The sequence below is a fragment of the Scyliorhinus canicula genome, chromosome 4 (assembly GCF_902713615.1).
Source record: "Scyliorhinus canicula chromosome 4, sScyCan1.1, whole genome shotgun sequence".
Classification (NCBI taxonomy): Eukaryota; Metazoa; Chordata; class Chondrichthyes; order Carcharhiniformes; family Scyliorhinidae; genus Scyliorhinus; species Scyliorhinus canicula.
Window position 1 is genome coordinate 115,514,277 of NC_052149.1, and position 19,882 is coordinate 115,534,158.

At 49.2% G+C, this 19,882-nt stretch overlaps 1 protein-coding gene and 1 long non-coding RNA gene across 3 annotated transcripts in view; one reads left to right on the plus strand and one right to left on the minus strand.

Annotated features, from left to right (window-relative positions):
- Nucleotides 1–19,882, plus strand: part of LOC119964903 (astrotactin-1-like) — a 3,158,558-nt gene that overhangs the window by 2,958,457 nt on the left and 180,219 nt on the right. The window contains 1 exon segment of the mRNA XM_038795000.1: nucleotides 12,219–12,376. Coding sequence (XP_038650928.1) covers nucleotides 12,219–12,376 — 158 coding nt within the window.
- Nucleotides 77–19,882, minus strand: part of LOC119964907 — a 70,234-nt gene continuing 50,428 nt past the window's right edge. For both annotated transcript variants that reach the window (XR_005460390.1, XR_005460389.1), the window contains exon 6: nucleotides 77–184. This is a non-coding gene — a long non-coding RNA (uncharacterized LOC119964907). The remainder of the gene's footprint in view (nucleotides 185–19,882) is intronic.

A 19,882-nucleotide genomic window follows, 5' to 3' on the forward strand; every position in this document is an offset into this window, starting at 1 on the left:
TGCCCTCTGCTGGATGCTTGCCTTCAGTCGAACTCCTCGGGTCACTTGCGCAGGTACACCTTCAACTTACGCTGACCGCACTGCACGTATGCAAATCTCCCCGGAACAGCCAATCAGAAGCTCTGCTCTGCTGCCCTCTGCTGGATTGTGGTGGGCCAGGTGAGATCGGGAGCCAATTCCTGCCCTTTAAAAAAGAAAAAAAGTGAAATGAATGCATTTAACATTTCAACTGATTTGAGTGAACACAGCCCATCACCAGAAATGCTTTTCATCCTTGAGGCAGGTCACCATCTGTCACTGGAGCAGTTTGGTGGTAGGAAGGACACTTTAGGATTCCCCAAAGATCAGGAGTCGACTTATCTGACACCAGACATTTGTGATTTGAATTTATCTCCGTGGAGTGGGGAGGAAGCTCCTTTTCAATAATGCATGGTATTTTAACAGAAATGATCTCTTGGGTATTGTGTTTTAATATTTCATATACTATCAGGCTGCGTGATTGCATTAATCACACAAAGTGCTAGGAGTGGATCCGTAATGGCTGATTTCTGATTTATGGACTGGGGCAAATTGACAGTAATGAAAATGAAAGCATTGCCACGAAGTAATTTCTATCCACTAATATAAGTTCAGTGCAATCTTTGAAGCACTTACTATTTCTTTGTTAAAATAATGATGATCACTCAAAGGAAGACTATGCTTTGACGAATATAGATGAAAAGACCATCTTGTTCATCCACTAATAAAAAGCCAAGTATCTGGGGTTAATGGATGTCACCTTGAAACTTAATTATGGTAATTCTACCATGGGCAGGATTAAATTTGTTTTTATGTTTAATGTCACTCCTCTTTTTCCCCCTTCCAATTCTGTCAGTCCTTCCTCTCAATTTTTGTCTTTGTTATCCTGTCATCTATCGGGAGAGAGAGAGGTGTGCTGAGGTAAGTGAGGAAGGAATTTCCCTTGACCAAGAGGAGCAGGTTTGCATGGTAGCGGGGTTTCAGCACCCTAAAGGTTATGTCGGGTCAGGATCCTGGCATCAACCCATCCTCTTGTGGATTTCACTGAGGCAGATTGTAGGTGAATGGGGAACTCCTTTGAATATGTCAGGGAATTGATTAGGATACCTAAGTAACCAATTAAGAGCAGTTATAATCCTCAATTCTGCTTCTCATAGAGAGGGCACCTGTTCTCTGACCTGCAAGCAATTCGCTAGGGTTGCCAAGGCAAGTATGTGGCAGGATTAGCTTGTTCAATAAAACTGGCAGGCTGGGAATGTTTCAATCATTGAAATTGAAGAGCTCCAGCTATGGTCAAGCAAAAGGCTACTGCTCCTGAGCACATCTCCACTCATAGAGTGTGCTTTCACTGCCTGACAGTTGATCAGCAACTTCTTCGAAGGCACTCCATCTGTTGAGCACTTCACTCAGCTTCAGTTGCACTTGCCTGCACGAGCCTTCACTATAGGCATGGGAGCAGTTCATCCAACTCCACCTTGCAGTTCTGTGGAGGATCAGGTGGAGAAACAATACCACTACCAACATAAACAAAAGAGAAAATGCAGGAAAATCTGAGCAGGTCTGGCAGTATCTGTAGGGAGAGAAAGAGCTAACGTTTCGAGTCCGATGACTCTTTGTCAAAGCTAGCAGACAGAGAGAGTGGGAAATATTTATACTGTGGAGTAGGAATGAAAGATGAGTCATAGCCACAGAAACCCAGGGGAACCGGGTGCTAATGGCCACAGAAACCAAGGGGAAAGAGTCCTAATGGCAGTCCCCAGAGAGAACAAAAGATGTGAAAGGTTAAACAGCAGGGAAACTAACATCAGAGGATGAACTGTAAATGTGGGCACAGTAAGAAGTCTTACAACACCAGGTTAAAGTCCAACATGTTTGTTTAAAACACTAGCTTTTGGAGCACTGCTCCTTCCTCAGGTGAGGAAGGAGCTGAGGAAGAAGCCCATTCACCTGAGGAAGGAGCAGTGCTCCGAAAGCTAGTGTTTGAAACAAACATGTTGGACTATAACCGAGTGTTGTAAGATTTCTTACTGTGCTCACCCCAGTCCAACACCAGCATCTCCACATCATGTAGATGTGGGGGGAGAGGAAGGGGGTAGCAAAGAGGAGAAAGGTGAAGGAAAAGTGGATAAGATTGGGGGAAGTCTTCCGGCCTGAACATCGAACTCAACAACTTCAGATGATCAGCTCAAACCCACCTCGACCCATTTGTTTTCATCCCATTTCATTTTAACTGTCTTTTACAATTTCTTTCTTCCTTAATATATATTTAATTCCCTCCCTTGTAAAAGTGCTTGAGCTGTAAGGATCCTCCTGTTAATCCCTGTCTGTCCCTTGTTTTTTCCTTTTAATTTCTGTTATTCTGCCATTTCAATTTTTGTACCTGGACAATTAATGGCACCTGTGCCTTTAATGGACTTCATCTTTAATTTAATAAAATCCAGGGCACTCCAGCAGGATGTACTGTTGGTCTGACATTAGTGATGACTCATCTTGATGGACTTGGCTGTTGGCCAAAATACTGTTTTTCATTGTCGGGTCTTAGCTGACAATAAATGCTGATTGGTGCCGGCCATTCTGGAATGTTCCTCCCTCTGTGGAACTGGTTTTTGCTTTTAATTTTGTTTTGAACTCAGAACCGAAGGAGGTTCTTTTGAGTTTCTCTCTCCCTGAAGAGGAGAATTTCTCTCAGACTCTCGATTGGAGACCCTGTATCCTCCTCGGTAAAGCCGGAGGACATTCCAGTGAGTCTGGAAACAAAGTCAGATTACAACTCAGGCTGAGACAGCTCTCAGTGGTTTGACAAAGAAAATCTTAAGAAAATCCAGACAGCCGCCAGCTGAAATCAGGATCAGTAGTTTAAAACCCCTTTTAACATATCGTGTGGAGAACTCTGTTCTTGGGCGAAATTCTCCGACCACCCGCAGGGTTCTCTGCCACCCGGAAATTGGCAGGGGCGGGAATCGCGCCGATCGGCGTGCCCTCCCCGCTGATCGGAGAACACTCTGCGGCGATTCTCCGGCCCGCAATAGGCCGAAGTCCCGCCGCTGAGAGGCCTCTCCCGCCGCTGTGGTTTCAACCACCTCTGGTGGCGGTGGGATTGGCGGCGCGAGCGGGCCCCTGGGGGGCAGTGGAGCGATCGGACGCCGGGGGGTGCCCCCATGCTGGCCAGGCCCGCAATCGGGGCCCACCAATCGGCGGGCGGGTCAGTGCCGTGGGGGCACTCTTTTTCTTCTGCCGCCGCCACGGCCTCCACCATGGCGGAGGCGGAAGAGAACGCCCCTACCGCGCATGCGCCGGTGGTGACGTCAGTGGCCGCTGACGCGCGGCGCATGCGTGAACCGGCGAAGGCCTTTCGGCCAGCCCCGACACCGGCCGGCGGGTGTCAAAGGCCGTTGCCGCTGGTTTTGGCGCCAGTCGGTGTGGCGCCAACCACTCCGGAGAATTCCGCACCTTTGGGGAGGCCGGATGCCAGAGTGGTTGACGCCACTCCGCTACGCCGGGACCCCCCCCGCCCCGCCGGGTAGGGGAGAATCCCGGCCCTTAACTCAGAACTCTGGTGGAGTTGGAAACAAGAAGAATTACATCGGTCTGAGGGAATCCTGCAGCTGGGAGTTCTGCCTGAACGTTCTTGCCATAGAATCATAGAACTTACAGTGCTGAAGGAGGCCATTCAGCCCATCGAGTCTGCACCGGCCCTTGGAAAGCGCACCCTACCAAATCCACACCTCCACCCTATCCCCGTAACCCCACTTAACCTTTTTGGACACTCAGGGCAATTTAGCATGGCCAATCAACCTAACCTCCACATCTTTGGACTGTGGGAGGAAACCGGAGCACCCGGAGGAAACCCACGCACACACGGGGAGAACGTGCAGACTCCACACAGACAGTGACCCAAGCCCGGAATCAAACCTGGGACCCTGGTGCTGTGAAGCAACTGTGCTAAACACTGTGCTGCCCTATTGTCAGAAGATCCTCGTTAGCGATCCAAGTGGTAGTTCCAATCACTCCGCATCCTGGAAGGTCAGCCTGCTGTTCAACAAATTGAACTTCCGAAACAAGGACACTCATCTTCCATTTCACATTTTAATTCCTATTATTTTTACCCCTCCTGTGTGTGTCTGTCTGGTGTGTATTGAGTTGGACGGTGGGGCAGTAAAAGGGGGCGTAGTAGCGTAGCTCTCCTTTATCCTATTATAGGTATTGCCTGTCTTGTCTCTTTTTTTGTTATAAGTAAACAGTTGTTGTGTTTCACTTACAAATCTGGGCGAAATTCTCCCCTACCCGGCGGGGCGAGGGGTCCTGGCGTAGCGGAGTGGCGCCAAGGGCTTTTGGCGCCATGCCGATTGGCGTTTGGGCTGGCCGAAAGGCCTTTGCCAGTCGGCGTGAGTCCGCCCATGCGCTAGAGCGTCAGCGGCCGCTGACGTCACCACCGGCGCATGCGCGGTGGAGGGGGTCTCTTCCGCCTCCGCCATGGTGGAGGCCGTGGCAGCGCGGAAGAAAAAGAGTGCCCCCACGGCACAGGCCCGCCCATTGATCAGTGGGCCCTGATCGCGGGCCAGGCCACCGTGCGGGCACCCCCCGGGGTCAGAGCGCCCCGCGCTCCCCCCCCCCCCCGGATCCCGGGGCCCGCTTGCGCCGCCTGCTCCCGCTGGCACAGAGGTGGTTTAAACCACGTCAGCGGGAGAGGCCTGACAGCGGCGGGACTTCGGCCCATCCCGGGCCGGAGAATCGCCGCGGGGGGGCCGCCAATTCCCGGGTGGCGGAGAATTCCGGCCACGGCAGGGGCGGGATTTACGAAGGCCCCGGGCGATTCCCCGACCCTGCGGGGGGGGGCGGAAAATTCCGCCCCTTGTGCCTGCAAGTCATTGGAGAAGTCAAGGGTCGAAGATATCAGCAACCTTATAAAAATTATTGATTAAGCCACTTGTGTTGGGACTCCGGGGTCTGTGGGGCTGGAATTGACCGCATACTAACCCAGGGTGTTGTAACAGAGCTTCGTGACATGACACAGAGAACAGATTCTATTGCTGAATAGACTTTCAGTTTTGTAACATACCCCTCTTAATTTCAAAACTGATGTTCAAAGTATTCCTTCAGCAATTCTTGCTTATTTCCCATTGTCAATATATGATTTTATTCACCAAAGGAATGAGCTGCGCTCTGAAAGCTAGTGATTCGATACAAACCTGTTGGACTTTAACCTTGTATTGTAAAACTTCTTACTGTCAATATGGACAGCTCAAGAGATTGCTCTTATACCATATGTCTGGTAGCAATCCTTTTGTGAGATATCTTGGATGTACCGCTACCATTCGCGTGTTTGGCGTTGCAACGTGAAAATATTCTGAGAAGGCCCTGGAAATGTTTCCTGGCTACATAAATGCAGGACTCAATTGTCCCCTCCCACCCATCAATGATGGGCTGTGTTTTCCACCATCCAACGTCAGGATATTTAAATACAGCTACTCTGTTCCCTTCATCTAGTCAGCATGTCACTTTTTCAAAAGACACTATTGTGTTTGCCAAACATGTGACAGTTTTAATTAGCCAAAGTATCTCAAAATGGTCACAAATTAAATCTCCACTTCTAGGTTTGTCCAAACTGACTAACCGGATGTAGCTACCTGACTTACCGTTCTCCCATTTTTGAATGGGGGTGTTGCATTGATGATGCTATTGTCCCCTACACTAGTTACATGTTTAAGGATGATGCAAAATCTTGATTGAAACCTTCTGTCACTCCAGTATCCTGTGTTTCATGATATCAATGACTGAGCCACTTTAAATCCTGCTCATTTGTTACAGTTCGACAGAACAATTTTTCAGCATCGTCGTCCAGAATACCTATATTTCCATTTCCATTGTTATTTATAAACACCCACACAAAGTACTTAAGATTTTCGTCATGCCATCACAATGAGATTTCTATCTTCATCCAAAATCGTCTCACCTTTTTTATTCTGTTACTTTTAAAATGCTTCGAAAAGCCCTGACTATTGCCTTTTATGCTATATGCCAGACTTGTCAAATTCCCTTTTGCCCTCTTAACCTTTCTTTTCATCTCCCACTATACTTTATTCCTCATGATTTTCTTCAGTAGTGTCAGCTCTCATCTTATCGTACATCTTTTTTTTAAAGCTTCAGTTCAGCTTCAGACTCTATTATGCCAACAAAACTATCCATCAATAATGCCGCCCACTTCTGCATTGTGTGAATATACCTGTGCTGTATTTGATCCATCCCCATTCGAAAATTCCTAGTTGCTGATCCATTAGCTGCTTGCTAGCTTTTCTTCTTCAGCTCATTGCTTTCTTTATGCAGTGAAGATTGCCCTTTTCTAGTCCGAAATCCTTACCTGTGGAAATTCATTATCCTTTTCCATTGTTACATTGGCACTGTGTAATAGTTGCACTTTCCCAGTGGTTTGCCTGTCTCGCATGTTATTTCCCCAATTTTATTTCCTGCTAAATTAACCAATGTTTCTTGTTAAATCTTTTACGTTCAGTAGGTCTCACAAGAGTCGGTAGAAGTGTTTATTGATAACACATAACTTTAACATATATATGGGATACAAAGAAAGCTTGGAGACAACTTCATACTTGCTTCCACACAGGTCTCTATCCAGTTGACAACTGGCTCTAGCCTGAGGTCATGTGTCTCTACATCATGCTGTGTGAGGTCCTCTTTCCCGGTCCCACATTAACCTTGACCATGCCAGGTACTCTTAAACTACACTTTTTTTCCATGTTGGATTCAGAAAACACTGATCTTGGGGCATCAGTGGCATGGAGCCATATAAATGGAGTAAAGGGCATAGAAATGGTGCAATCTTTAGTGTGTAATTCAAGCAAACAGTGGTGATAATAAGGAAGGTAACTTTAAATCACTCTGCACTAGTTAATAATCCTAATATTTGCTTGATTTATAATATTAAGTTTCAGTGAATTTCCATCAGTGACAAAACAGACATTGTCTTGTTATGCTCTTGACGTAGCATAAGCTGCTTCCTTGATGTGCACTCTGACAAAGGAAGGTTCAGACATGGAGATAACTTCAACACATTTATTAAAATATTTACAATTCTCCTACTTGGGTTCGCCTCTACTGTTAATCCTTCTATAGCTACTCAGACTGACGAACCAGTCTGCCACAATCCACGTGGTGGGTATGATGTTGAATCATCCCTGTGTCTGTACTCACTGAGTGTCTCCACTGGAAAGAGGAAGATCATGTGCGCTGTGTCCTTTATATATGGGTTGGTGTAATGCCCTCCTGTGGTAGTGTCACCTCTGTGTGTATCGTGAATGCCCATTGGTTGTGTCCTATCTTACTGATGTATTGGTTGAGTGTCTGTATGTCATGTCTCTGGTGCTCCCTCTAGTGTCTAGCTAATCTATGTGTACTTACATTAACCCCTTGTGTATCTACAGTGATGCATATCACCACAGACATTACAAGGCAGATTCTGGTGGGACGTTGCTGGACCTTCCAGTGGAATGTTGTTGGTAGTGGTTGTCAGATATGTAACTTCATGGCTGTTACTCACTACATAGTAAATTTCTTGCAGGAGGATATTATACCTAAGGAACGTGCTTGCCACATTAAATATACATTTTAAAAAGTAAATTTAGTGTACCCAATTCATTTTTTTCCAATTAAGGCAATTTGGCATGGCCAATCCACCTACCTGGTTCATCTTTGGGTTGTGGGGGCAACACCCACGCAAACACGGATAATGTGTAAATCCACATGGACAGTGACCCAGAACCAAGATCGAAATTGGGATATCGGCGTCGTGAGGCAGCAGTGCTAACCACTGCGCCACCGTGCTGCCCTACCACATTAAATATACTTATATCAATGGGGATCTATGCCCTGAATTGCACAAATCTGGACTAGGCTCATTCCCTTAATGTGCACCTTCTTCATTTATAATGGGTGCAGGACTCATATTTGAGTGCTACAAAAAGCAAGCTTGCAGTTGTTTCAGTTATTGTTGAAGTCCAGTCAGGTTTTGGACCCCAATCACAGCTTAGAAATGGTCATTATAAAAATAACAAATGGTATACTTGGTGACCATGATCATGCTGTGGTTTCCAACCCATTCCTCTTCAATTTTTAGGCAGCATTTAACACATATGATTACATAGCCCCCTATTGATGCTCCATTGCCCAGCTCTGGGAGAATGTTGGTTCCACACTAATTGTGTTCCAGCAATGGATTCCTTTCTTACCCCTGGACCGTTATCTCCAAAGTTCCCCAAAAATCTGTCCTTAAACCCTCCTCTGCTTCATCTGCAAGCTGCGCTTGACAACATAAATTGCCTACTTAGGGCCTACGTGAACAGTCAAAATCCACCACCTCTGCCCAGCTCTGGTGTACCAGTGTTGGCAGACTACCTTATCCCCCTCTACAATTTGTGTACCCTCACCATTGAATTCATCCTGCTCCCTAGACACTCAATCAGACTGCTTCCAAACTACCAATCTTCTTAGACCCTGACCTGAGCTTCTGAAACTATATCCTCTCTATCAGATGGAGTACCTATTACCAACTCTATAACACTCATTGACTCATTGAAACATGTCTATGCTATCTCCAGATTTAGCTATCTCAGTAAAGCCCATGTTCTGTAAACTTAAACTCTACTGTCCCTAACCTGCACCATGTCCTGATCATCCATCACTCTTGGAATAGCTGTGTCATAATATACACACAAGTATATGATGGTGCACAGACAGACATTGATTGACACACAGGATGATAAATGAACACACAGAACACAGCAGCCAATCACCAGACAGGACACGGCCACTATAAAGCCAGAGGGCACTAGATTTCCCGCTCTCTGGGGATGCAGCCTCTGAGACAGCCAGAGCCTGTGAGCAACAACTCGAACATTCACCATGTGGTAGTAAGGTAGTCTGGTCAGGTTAGCCTCAGGTCTCCAGTCAACTCAGCATAGTGTCAACCCACAGTTAAAGCATGTTTAATAGTTAAGAGTTCAATAAAATAGAGTTGCATTTCTCCAAGTGTTGGAAGCCTGTCTCTCTCACTGCTATGGTAAATGCAGTCTTCGCAGACCCAGCATACCCAACACATCAAGCTGACCATCAGGTCAGCCTTATACCTAATTCCTTTCATGGCACTGCCCCTATTAATCCAGCCCCATTTGCCATTCTTTCAATTCTTCCGCATCCCTCCCTTGCTTCTGCTCATTCAGACACCTGGGAAAGGAAATTTGTGCAGTTATGGGGATGGGAATGGAAGTGGATAAACATGGAACCTCCTGTTGCTGGCTGGCATGCTAGGAACAGCTGTCCATCCACAAGCAGAGAGTCGCTTATTAACTCAATCAAGAGACCAATCACAGCACCTTCATAAAATTCCTACAGTGTAGAAGGAGACCGTTCTACCCATCGAGTCCATACCGAGCTTCCGAAAGAGCACCCAACCTAGCTCCTATTCCCCCTCCCTATTACCGTGACCCCACCTAACATTTGGACATTAAGGGGTCAATTAACCAAACCTGCACATCTTTGGACTGTGAGAGGAAACCAGAGCACCCGGTGGAAATCCACGGAGATGCAAAGAGAATGTGCAAACGCCACACAGTCACCCAAGGTCAGAATGAAACCCAGATCCCTGGTGCTGTGAGGCAGCAATGCCAACTGCTGTGCCCCCTTAATGCGGCCATGTAGCATTGGGAGCATAGCAGATGCCTGGAAATGGCCTGCTGATAACAGATAGGAGGAGGGCTAGTACTCTGGGATCAATCTCCATCCCTCCTCCCCAGCGCCGGCCCTAGGGTTGCTGGCGCCCCAGGCAAGCTGAACTTCGGCGCCCTTGGGGGGGGCCGAGGGGGGGGGTGAGGGGGGGCGGGGCCGAGAGGGGGGGGGCGAGAGGGGGGCGGGGCCGAGAGGGGGGGCGAGAGGGGGGGGCGGGGCCGAGGGCGGGGACCCGAGGGGGGGGAGCGGACCCGAGGGGGGGGGGGAGCGGACCCGAGGGGGGGGGAGCGGACCCGAGGGGGGGGGAGCGGACCGGGCGGGGAGGAGCGGACCGGGCGGGGAGGAGCGGACCGGGCGGGGGGAGCGGACCGGGCGGGGGGGGCGGACCGGGCCGGGGGGGGCGGACCCGAGGGGGGGGGCAGACCCGAGGGGGGGGCGGACCCGAGGGGGGGGGCGGGGGGATGGACCCGAGGCGGGGGGGGGGGGGAGCGGACCGAGCGGGGGGGCGGACCCCTCTCCTCCTTCAAGATTCTCCTTAAAAACAAATTCTTCAGTTGTCTCTGTATAAATGTTGTTATGGACAGGGAGGGGTCGGTTTAAACTGCCCTGATTACCCACCTCACTACCCGTCTGCAAACAAAAAGGTGTTTATTAAATTCTGATTTCTCCCCTTTATAAATGGTGGCGTATTTTCCCCAACCTTTAAATGCACTGTTCCAATCCTCTGTGAAACATCAAACGCAAGGTACAATAAAATAAAAATAATTGATTAATTTTGACCCATACACATACACCAGAGGGATTTGGCAGTGTCTTCCCTTTTGCACTCACAGAATGTTTGGGGGAATAAACAAAAAGGAAGAGGGTTCAGTGCACAACCACAATAAAAATACAAGTTTGAGTTTTGCGTGTGTCCAGAGTCACAAGTCAAATGAAATGTTCCTTCAGAACATTTTGGTTCAAGTTGGTTGATTATTGGGGGTCAAACAGTACCTGAACTGTAAGGTCCCAGGACTGTAAGGAAATCAGCTGGGCCATGTCATGACCATGTTTTTGGGCTGTTAAAGCGCTCTCTTGGGTTGGATTCTCCGTTGCCCGACGCCGGTATCGCAATCTGTGATCAGGTGGAGAATGGGCTCCAACTCCCAAATCAGGGCTGACGCGTTTGGCTCCAGTCAGCCATGCTCCGCCCCCTCTGAAATGGCATCATCGTGCTGCGCGCTATGCGCCGTTGCAATGGCGTTGGCGCGGCAGCGGTAATCCGTCCTGTGATGCTCCGCCCCCGATAGGCTGAGTTCCTGACCGCGCGGGACACGTGTGGTCTCAGTCGTCGGGAACCCAGCGTGGCGGCTGCGGACTCTATCCAGCGGCGCCATACTCGGCCGTGATCTGTGCCCTGGCCGAGGGTCTTCCGCGAGGCCGGGGGACTGGTGGGGGTGACCAGGGGGTGGTCAAGGAGTGGCCAGTTGTATGGCGCGACCGCCGCAGGTCGTCGTCGTGCGCATGCACGGCAAGGGACCTGGCCGTTCTCCGGCCGCTTTCAGCGCCGCAGCTAGCCCCTCACGGGTATTGGTATCGGTTAGGGTTCGGCGCTTATTTTCAGGTCATAAAACACCCGCAAATTCTCCGTTTGAGCCAGCACTTAGCCGCTGAAACAGAGAATCTAGTCCCTTGTTAAAACTAATGTGTTTGAACATTTAATGCTTCAGCCATGAGCACCATTATCGGAGATTAAGATTTGTAAAGGGGTGTCTTTGTTTGAAGTTGGCTGGAGCAGACTGATCATCTGCTGGGCCATTGTGTTAGCTTCGCTGGAATATTCATGCTGTGCAATGAATGTGTCATAACCCCCACGAGGACCAAGGGGAAACTATCATTGATCTCCCATGGGACTCCTTGGGGCACATTATGATCTAAGATTAAAGCAGGCCCAAAACAGGGCCTGCTGTAGGTAGTTCTCCCAACAAGGACAACATTGGGAGTGATATGCTGCCTTGAGCAGAACTTTGCAGATAGTTCAATAAAACTACATTTATTCAGCACCAGCATCCTCTGAGTTATTAAAGCGTGTTACATTCCAGACGTTTGAGGTGTCAGCCTTTGTTAACTTTGAAACTTCTAAGGCAGCATGTGACCAACTGGAGCCATCTTGTCACCTCAGCAATTGTCCATTTGAGAGGTATGTCAAAAATGATTTTATAAAGTATTCCAGCTGAAGAAGATATTTCTATATCTTATTTCTTCACTTCTCAACCGTGACAATGTGAAGAGGCCTCAACTATGATTGCATAATCTTGGATTAACTATAATCCAAGATATAGTTAATACACCGTGAAGCCTACATTTGCATAGATGAAGTGTACAATACCCTTTGTTGTGTGTTTATTCGCTACTTTTTAATGGCACTTCATGGAAGCTGTCATTCATATGGTGATTTTAATAAAATCCTTATTTTTTTGTCCCTCCAGTTTGAGATTATCACTGGCGCATGAGCCAAGTAGCTCATTGGTGGTTTTAGAGTGGGACCACACAGAGCCTGCAATTGGAGTGAAGATTGTCGACTATCTCATCAGTTTGGAAAGGGTCACCATCACCGATCGCGCAGAAACGTCCAAGGTGGAGACAGGTGAGTGTTGAGCATGGTGCCCATTTGGCTGTCAATCAGAAGAGTTAAAGACGGAGAGGGATGAAAGTTGTTCAGTACGCGTGATCTACTTTAAAACTGTGTCCTTGAGGCACTTTCAAAAAATACTTGACTGTCCTATTTTAATGGGGAATATACTGTTAGTAACAGAGCAGCTGGAGGTAAAGTAAGTGCACTGGGATGAACAGGGCATTGAAATATTTATTCAGGAAAAGGGTCCTGTACTAGAAATAACAAAATGATCTTTGAATTGAAATGGAGGGCACAATTCTTTAGACATTAAAAGTTGCATGGACAATTCTTTCTTCGATTAACTCAATTTTGACAACAATTTGCCCCACTCTTGACACTCAAGATTTGCTTAGTTGAAAACTTGTCAGCTCTGAACACACTCAAATTTGGCTCAGATTCTGTGCCATTCAGGGGGAATATATTCAGGTTTGGTTTAGTCAGTGGTGGACCTGGATGTAAAATAATTTAAGTTTTGTCAACCCATTGACCAACTTGGATTGAAATGAGTTCAATTGTGGCTCACTTACTGACCTTTCTTCAGTTTTTGTGTGTTCAGAGTCTGCTCAGAAATGGAGCAGGGCCAACTCCACCTCTTCCTGCGCTAGGCCTTATGCAGTTTAAAGTGGTGCACAGAGCCCACCTGAGTAGAACCCGAATGAGCAGGTTCTTCCCGGAGGTGGAAGACAACATGTGAACGGTGCCGGGGAGGCCTGGCCAACCATGTCCACATGTTCCACCTGCCCAGACTTGTCGGGTTCTGGACAGCTTTCTTTGAGGCGATGTCCAAGGTTGTGGGGGTGAGGGTGGAGCTGTGCCCGAGAGTTGCAGTCTTCGGGGTATCGGACCAGCCAGACCATCATATGGAGAAGAGGGCCAATGTCCTGGATTTTGCTTCCCTAATCGCACGCCGGAGAATCCTCCTCTGCTGGCAATCGGCAGCATCACTCAAAGCTCAGACTGGCTGGCAGACCTGTCAGAATTTCTCCACCTGGAGAAGGTCAAGTACACCATCCGAGGGGGTCGGACAAGGGCTTCCACAAAGCATGGGGGCCATTCATCAGCCTGTTCCAAGGCAAAGTAAACAGCAACTGGGAAGAGAGGGGGAGGCGGAAAGAGAGAGAGAAAGACAAAGGAGACAGGGAGGTGGGGGAGGAGAGGGAAGGGATCCGAAAGAAGGCACAAATCGAAGCATGGGGGGGGGGGGGGGGGGGGGAGGCGCAAGGGAGGAGGGGAAGAGCCACGCAGGCACCCCTCCCAACGTCAAACAACAAAGAATAAAACCACCAGCAGGGGAAAAAAAGGGAAAAAAGCAGAACATGCCTCCAACAGGGGGAGACCACTTGTAAAAACCGTTGTACATAAGATAAGAATTGGTTTGTAAATATCAGACGCACTTGAGCTGATACTTTGTAAATATCATCTGCCTTATGTGTTAAACTGTTATACTTTTAAAGTTGGAAAATATCCATAAAAATATTTTTTTTAAAAAGGAATGGTGGCCAGCCCACGCTTAATTGCCCTTGAGAAGGTCATGGTGAGCTGCCTCCTTGAACCACTGCAGTGAGTGTGGTGTAGATACACCCACAATGCTGGATATGTAGGGAGCACCAGGATTTTGACAAACTGCCAGTGAGAGAATGGCTAGATGTTCAAAATTCAGCATGGTTTGCAACAAGGTGATGGAGGGGTTTGAGCAGTTCTTTCAAAGTTTGGCGAGTTGCTGCAGTGCATCTAGCAACTGGTGCACTACAACCATGGTGTTCCAGTGGTGAAAAGAGCAAACATTTAAAGGTATGGAATGAGCTGCCTGTCACGCTGATTGCTTTGACCTTAATAGTGTTGCACCCTTCAAGTAAGTGGAGAGCATTCCATGACACTCCTGACTTGTGCCTTATAGATGGTGAAAAGGCTTTGGGGAGTCAGGAGTTGAGTTATTTGCTGAATAATAATCTGACCTACTGTTGTAGTCTCACAGTATTTATGTGGCTGCTCTAGTTATAGGTCAATGGTGCTCTCCCCCGGAATGTTGGCTGTGGGGATTTGGTGATAATAATTACCACAATGTTGAGGGGAAGTGGTTAGACTCTTTTTGTCAGAGGCAGTGTGAGGAATTGCAAATTGCATTGACCTCCGGGTGCTTTGGTTTCCTCCCACAGTCCAAAGATGTGCAGGTTAGATGGATTGGCCATGTTAAATTGTCCTATGGCGTCCAAAGGTTAGACAAGGTTATGCGGATAGGGCGGGAATTGGGCCTAGGCAGGGTGCTCTTTCAGAGGGTCAGTGCAGACTCAATTGCCTGAATGGCCTCCTTCTGCACTGTTGTGATTCGTTAATTATGCAATCATCAACGAACAACCATGGGCGGTATTCTCCATCCCCCCCCCACCCCCGGCCGGGTGGGAGAATCGCCGGGGCGCCGCGCGAATCGCGCTCCGCCGCCCTGACACCCGCACGCGATTCTCCCACCCCCCGAAACCAGCGCCGCGTGAATCGCGCCGGGCCGCTCGAAGAATTGCCGCAAACGACGAGCAGCAATTCACCGGCCCGGATGGGCTGAGCGGCCGCGCGCAAACAGCTGAGTCCCGCCAGCGCCATCCACACCTGGTCACTGCCGGCTGGGTACTCGTCGCGATGGCTGGTGGGGGGGGGGGGGGGGGGAGAGGGGGGGTGGCCTGTGGGGGGGGGGGGTGGGAGGAGGGCTTCGTTCCCGGGGGGGGTGGGGGCCTCCGATGGGGTCTGGCCCGCGATCGGGGCTCACCGTTCAGTAGGCCTGCCTCTCCCCCCACTGGGCCTACTTCCTTCCGCGGCCAGCCCCAGAACCCCGGCACCATGTCGGTGAGGGGCCGGAGCGCTCCTCTGATGCCACGCCGAGGCCCCGCCCCCGTAAACCACATGACGCCTCTACTAGCCTCACGGAGGGGGGAGAATAGGGGTGTGGGAACGGGCGCCAATGCCGGAGTAAAACACTCCGGTGTCAGCACTTAGGGCGGAATTCTCCGCAAGGCCTGACACCGTCGTGAAACCTGGAGAGGTTCACGACGGCGTCGGAAGCCTCTCCCGGCTCCCTATTCTCCCCTACCCGGGGGGATAGGCGGGCCGTACCGGGAAACTCGGCAGCTGGGCATTGTCCCTGCCTTCAAGGCCCAGCGTACCAAGAATGACGCCGCGGCAGTGCCTAATGACGTGAGCCGCGTATGCGCGGGTTGGACAGCTCAAACCCGCGCATGCACGGTTGCTATCTTTCCCCTCAGCCACCCCGCAAGATGTGGCGGCTTGATCTTGCAGGGTGGCGGAGGGGAAAGAGTGCGTCCCCTTGAGACGCCGACCCGACGATCGGTGGGCACCGATCGCAGGCCAGTCCTCTCCCGAGCACGGTCATGGTGCTCGATCCCCGATCCGCCCCCCCTAGGCCCCACACTTACCTGGCGCGCCATGTTCACGACGGCAGCGACCAGGTGTGGTTGCCGCCGTCGTGAACAGGTTGGGAACGGCAGGCCGCTCGGCCCATCCGGGTCGGAGGATCGCGGGCCGCCGTGAAAAACGGCGGCCCGCATTTCTCCGAGCGGCGTGTCGGAAAACCGGACACGCCATTTTGGGGAGGGGGGGGGTGGTGGGAGAATAGCGGGAGGTGTGGGAGCGGACCTCCCGCTATTCTCCCACCCATCCTGGTTGCGGAGAATCGCGGCCCTAGACTCCTGTTGGGAGAATCCTGCTCCATATGTCTGACCGTATGATGAAAGGAAGTTCATTGATGTCGCAGCTGAAGGTGGTTGGACCTCGGACCACCTTCCTCTGTGCTCAGTATGACTTTAACCGGTGGAGAGCTCGGTTTACTGACCTGTGTTGATTGAAGTAACTTTAGATTGAGCGCAGTGGCTATCCTGTGTCGGTTTAAGTCTGGTTGGATTTGGTTCAGCTGTTGACCAGCCTCGATCTCAGCCTCGATCTCAATACAGAAAGGTTTTGCTGCTGGAATTGGGCCCATGAGGAAATTAAATTTGTTGAAGATGAGAAACTTTATTAAATTGTTTTGAAAAAGATTGATAAGTCACTTGAAACAATGGTATTCATCAATTCTTCAACTGTTGTTTGTTTGTTGCTGCAGCAGCTCCCTTAGTGTACAAAATTGAAGAAATTATAGACCATCATTCTGTAGCTGAATGCTCCTCGAATCACTCCATCTATAATACATCAAGAGGTTCTCTGCCTCGTTGTAACATTTGCCACCGACAGCTAGCATTACAGCAGTGTTTGACGTTGATTAAATCTGATTTTGTTGATGGAGAAATCAGGTATTCATGTAGCTACAAACCTTGTCAATAATTCCTGTGATTACGTGGAGTCTTGATGGGATTTGTAAAATATATCCAAAAGTTAGAAGTTGTTAAGCACTTTTGAATGATCTTTCATTCATCTGGGATATTTCCCCAGTGTATTCATTGTATACGGTATGTTTGTGTCTGCCTGCAATTGTTGCCCAATGTACTTCTCCCTTTATGCAAGCTAATGTCTATTGTGATTAGCACGTGGACAACAAGAATAGTTTTGTAGATGTATTTAAGCCCCTGTGAATAGTCACTACTTACTTGCACTGTAATACTGAGCTTTCCAAGCCAAGAGTTTGACAGATTTGAGCCCTGGTCATGTTCAGTTACCTGATTTCAGTTGGAGGAACACCAACGGTCCACTCCCTTGGAGAAAGGAAGGATTTGGAGGGGTGGATTAGGGGTGAGAAATGGTAGGACTCCTGTTCCGGATGGCTGTCCACTGTGGAAATCTGCATTTGCTTGTGTGCTAACTGAGGACAGGGCATGGACAGCTGTGACGTCCCCACAGTCCAATAGCCAGCTGACATACATCATCCAGGACCATGAAGAACGAGCAGCAGGATGAGAGAGCAAAGATCTGGTAAGTACCGGCTGAACTATTAACGGGGTGAGAGGGGAAAGAAAACAAGGCAGGGGACACCAAGTGTTTTCAGCAAGGTTTGCACCCCAGTATGTTATGAACAACCTCAGCAGGAGTGTTTAGCACCGGGTATTGTTCCTCTCACTACAAGGTTTGGCTGTCAGTCTTGTGAGTCCTGGCATTGTGCATGATCATCTTGCATTACAATAAAGAGTTCTGAATCCCTGGAAATATGAAAAAGGTTCTTTTTGCTCTTGAGAATCTTAATGTTTGCAAAGTGCCCTAGTCCTATCGAGGACTATTTCTGCATCCATTTCCATCCATTCACTTTTAGTATCAGCTCCGTTCTCCTTCTCATATTCAGTGGTGAAGACAGATTTCCGGATTTGTCTGTGCCACCCAGCCTAAGGACATTATGAATATATTAATATGTGTGCAGTGGGGGTAGCAAGAGAAAATGAAAATAACAGATTAAATTTGGATGGATTCACTGAATCACTGTGGATAGTTGAAGGTTGAAAGACGCTGCCTGCAAGTGAATTGAAGCAGCATGGCTGACCCTTTGGACTCTCGGCTACTTAAGATGAATACATGTGTTTCCGAATGGGTAACAGTCATGAATGACAGCTTTATCCAATCAATACATTGTCTCACAAACCAGTGAAATTCCGACAGTACCTCGGTTTTGTTCTCTGTATTGCGTGCACCGCTCAGTCATTCGTCCAGTCAGTGCTGTAATTTCTTGGCCAAAGAACATGGGACCAGCCAAAGTGAATCACAATTGTTGTTGATTTGACGGAGTGCCATTTGTCAATTCCCGAAACAGCCTCGCCTACAGATAAAACCTACTTGGTACTTAATAACGCTGCGACTTCGGTGTTAGATTAGTTCCAGCACTGTGTCTGATTCTGTTACTTTGTAGTTCCTTTCAAACTTGCAATTGAAAATAAGATGAAACAACAGAAGGAACAGCTGTTTTATTTGGTTTTGATATTTAAAAAAGATTGAATTTTGTTTATTTATGAAAAACAGAAAGAGGCATTTGAAGCTCAAAAGGGGCAGGGTGGTGAACATTTAGTGTTCTGGGAGCTTCCGTATTGGTTTAAAAATATTGATTAAAATTATACATAAGAATTAGAAGCAGGAGTAGGCCACTCGGCCCCTTGATCCAGCTCCGCTATTCAATAAGATCATGGTTGATCTCGGCCGGAATTCTCCGGCTGTTGGGATTCTCCGTTCCTGCCGAAGTGGCTTCAATGGGAAAACCCATTGACAAGCATCAGGAAGAGAAAATCCTGCCGCCAGCGAACGGTGCTGCCAAGAAACACACGGCTGGGGGACTGGAGAATTCCCATACCACCCCTCCCGCCTCCCCTGCGATTGTAACCTCAACCCCACATTCCTGGCTAACCCCGATCACCTTTCACCCTTCCCTCCCACTCCCGTTAATCACAAATCTATCTCGCTCTGCCTTAAAAACATTCAAAGACTCTGTTTTCGCTGCCTTTTCAGGAAGAGAGTTCCAGAGACTCACGACCTTTTGAGAGAAAAAATGTCCCCTCATCTCTGTCTTAAATAGACGACCCCTTACTTTTAAATTGCGACCCCTCGTTCAGATTCTCCCACAATAAGAAACATCCGCTCTACACACTGTCAACACCCCTCCGGATCTTAAAGATTAAAATTATGTTGAAGGTATTTGTTTTAAATGGTCCGTAGAGACCACACACATTGCTTCCAGTTAACGTTTGGAAGGTGTCCCACATGTCCCAGAGCATCAGGGACACCGGCAGCAGGATTATCCAACACCCCGTTTGCAGCGGCCCCCCTGGCAATTCTCCGGGCTTCGATGGGCCGAGCGGACATCCGTATTTGGCCATTCCCGCCAACGTGGGTGAGACATGGTCCCATACGGTGGGACCTGGCAGGTAAGTCGGCTGGGGTGGTCCTCGGGGGAGCGCAAGGGGATCCGAACCACGGTGGCCTGGCCCGTGATCAGGGCCCACCGATCTGCGGGCATGCCTGCGCCGTGGGGGCATGCCTGCGCCGTGGGGGCACGCCTTCCTTTCGCACTGACCCCTGTAGGGCTCCGCCATGGTAGGCGCGAAAAAAGAGAACCCCCTGCACATGCGCCAGAATACGCCGGCCGGTCTGCGCATGCGCGGAATCACGCCGGCGGTTCCGCATATGTGCGAGATCACACTGGCCCTTCGGCGCATGCGTGAACTTGCGCAGTTCCTTCTGCTCCGGCTGGAGTGGCGCCAACCCCTCCGGTGTCCACCTAGCCCCCGGAAGTGCGGAGAATCCCCCACTTTCGGGGGCTGTTGATGCCGGAGTGGTTGGCGCCGGTTCTTCCGCCAGCGTGGGAACTTAGTCCCCGGAAAGCAGAATCCTGCCCCGGAACAATTGACTAACATGTGAGGCAGGCAGAAACTGTGGGAGAAGCAGGCCACAAGTTGTGGGTTGGAAGCAAATCAAAGACAGTGAATGTATATTGAACTTAATTCTACTCCATGTCCAGCTTCCTCTTTTCCGCCTGGGGTGCAGAGCTGTTATCTGAATGAGCTC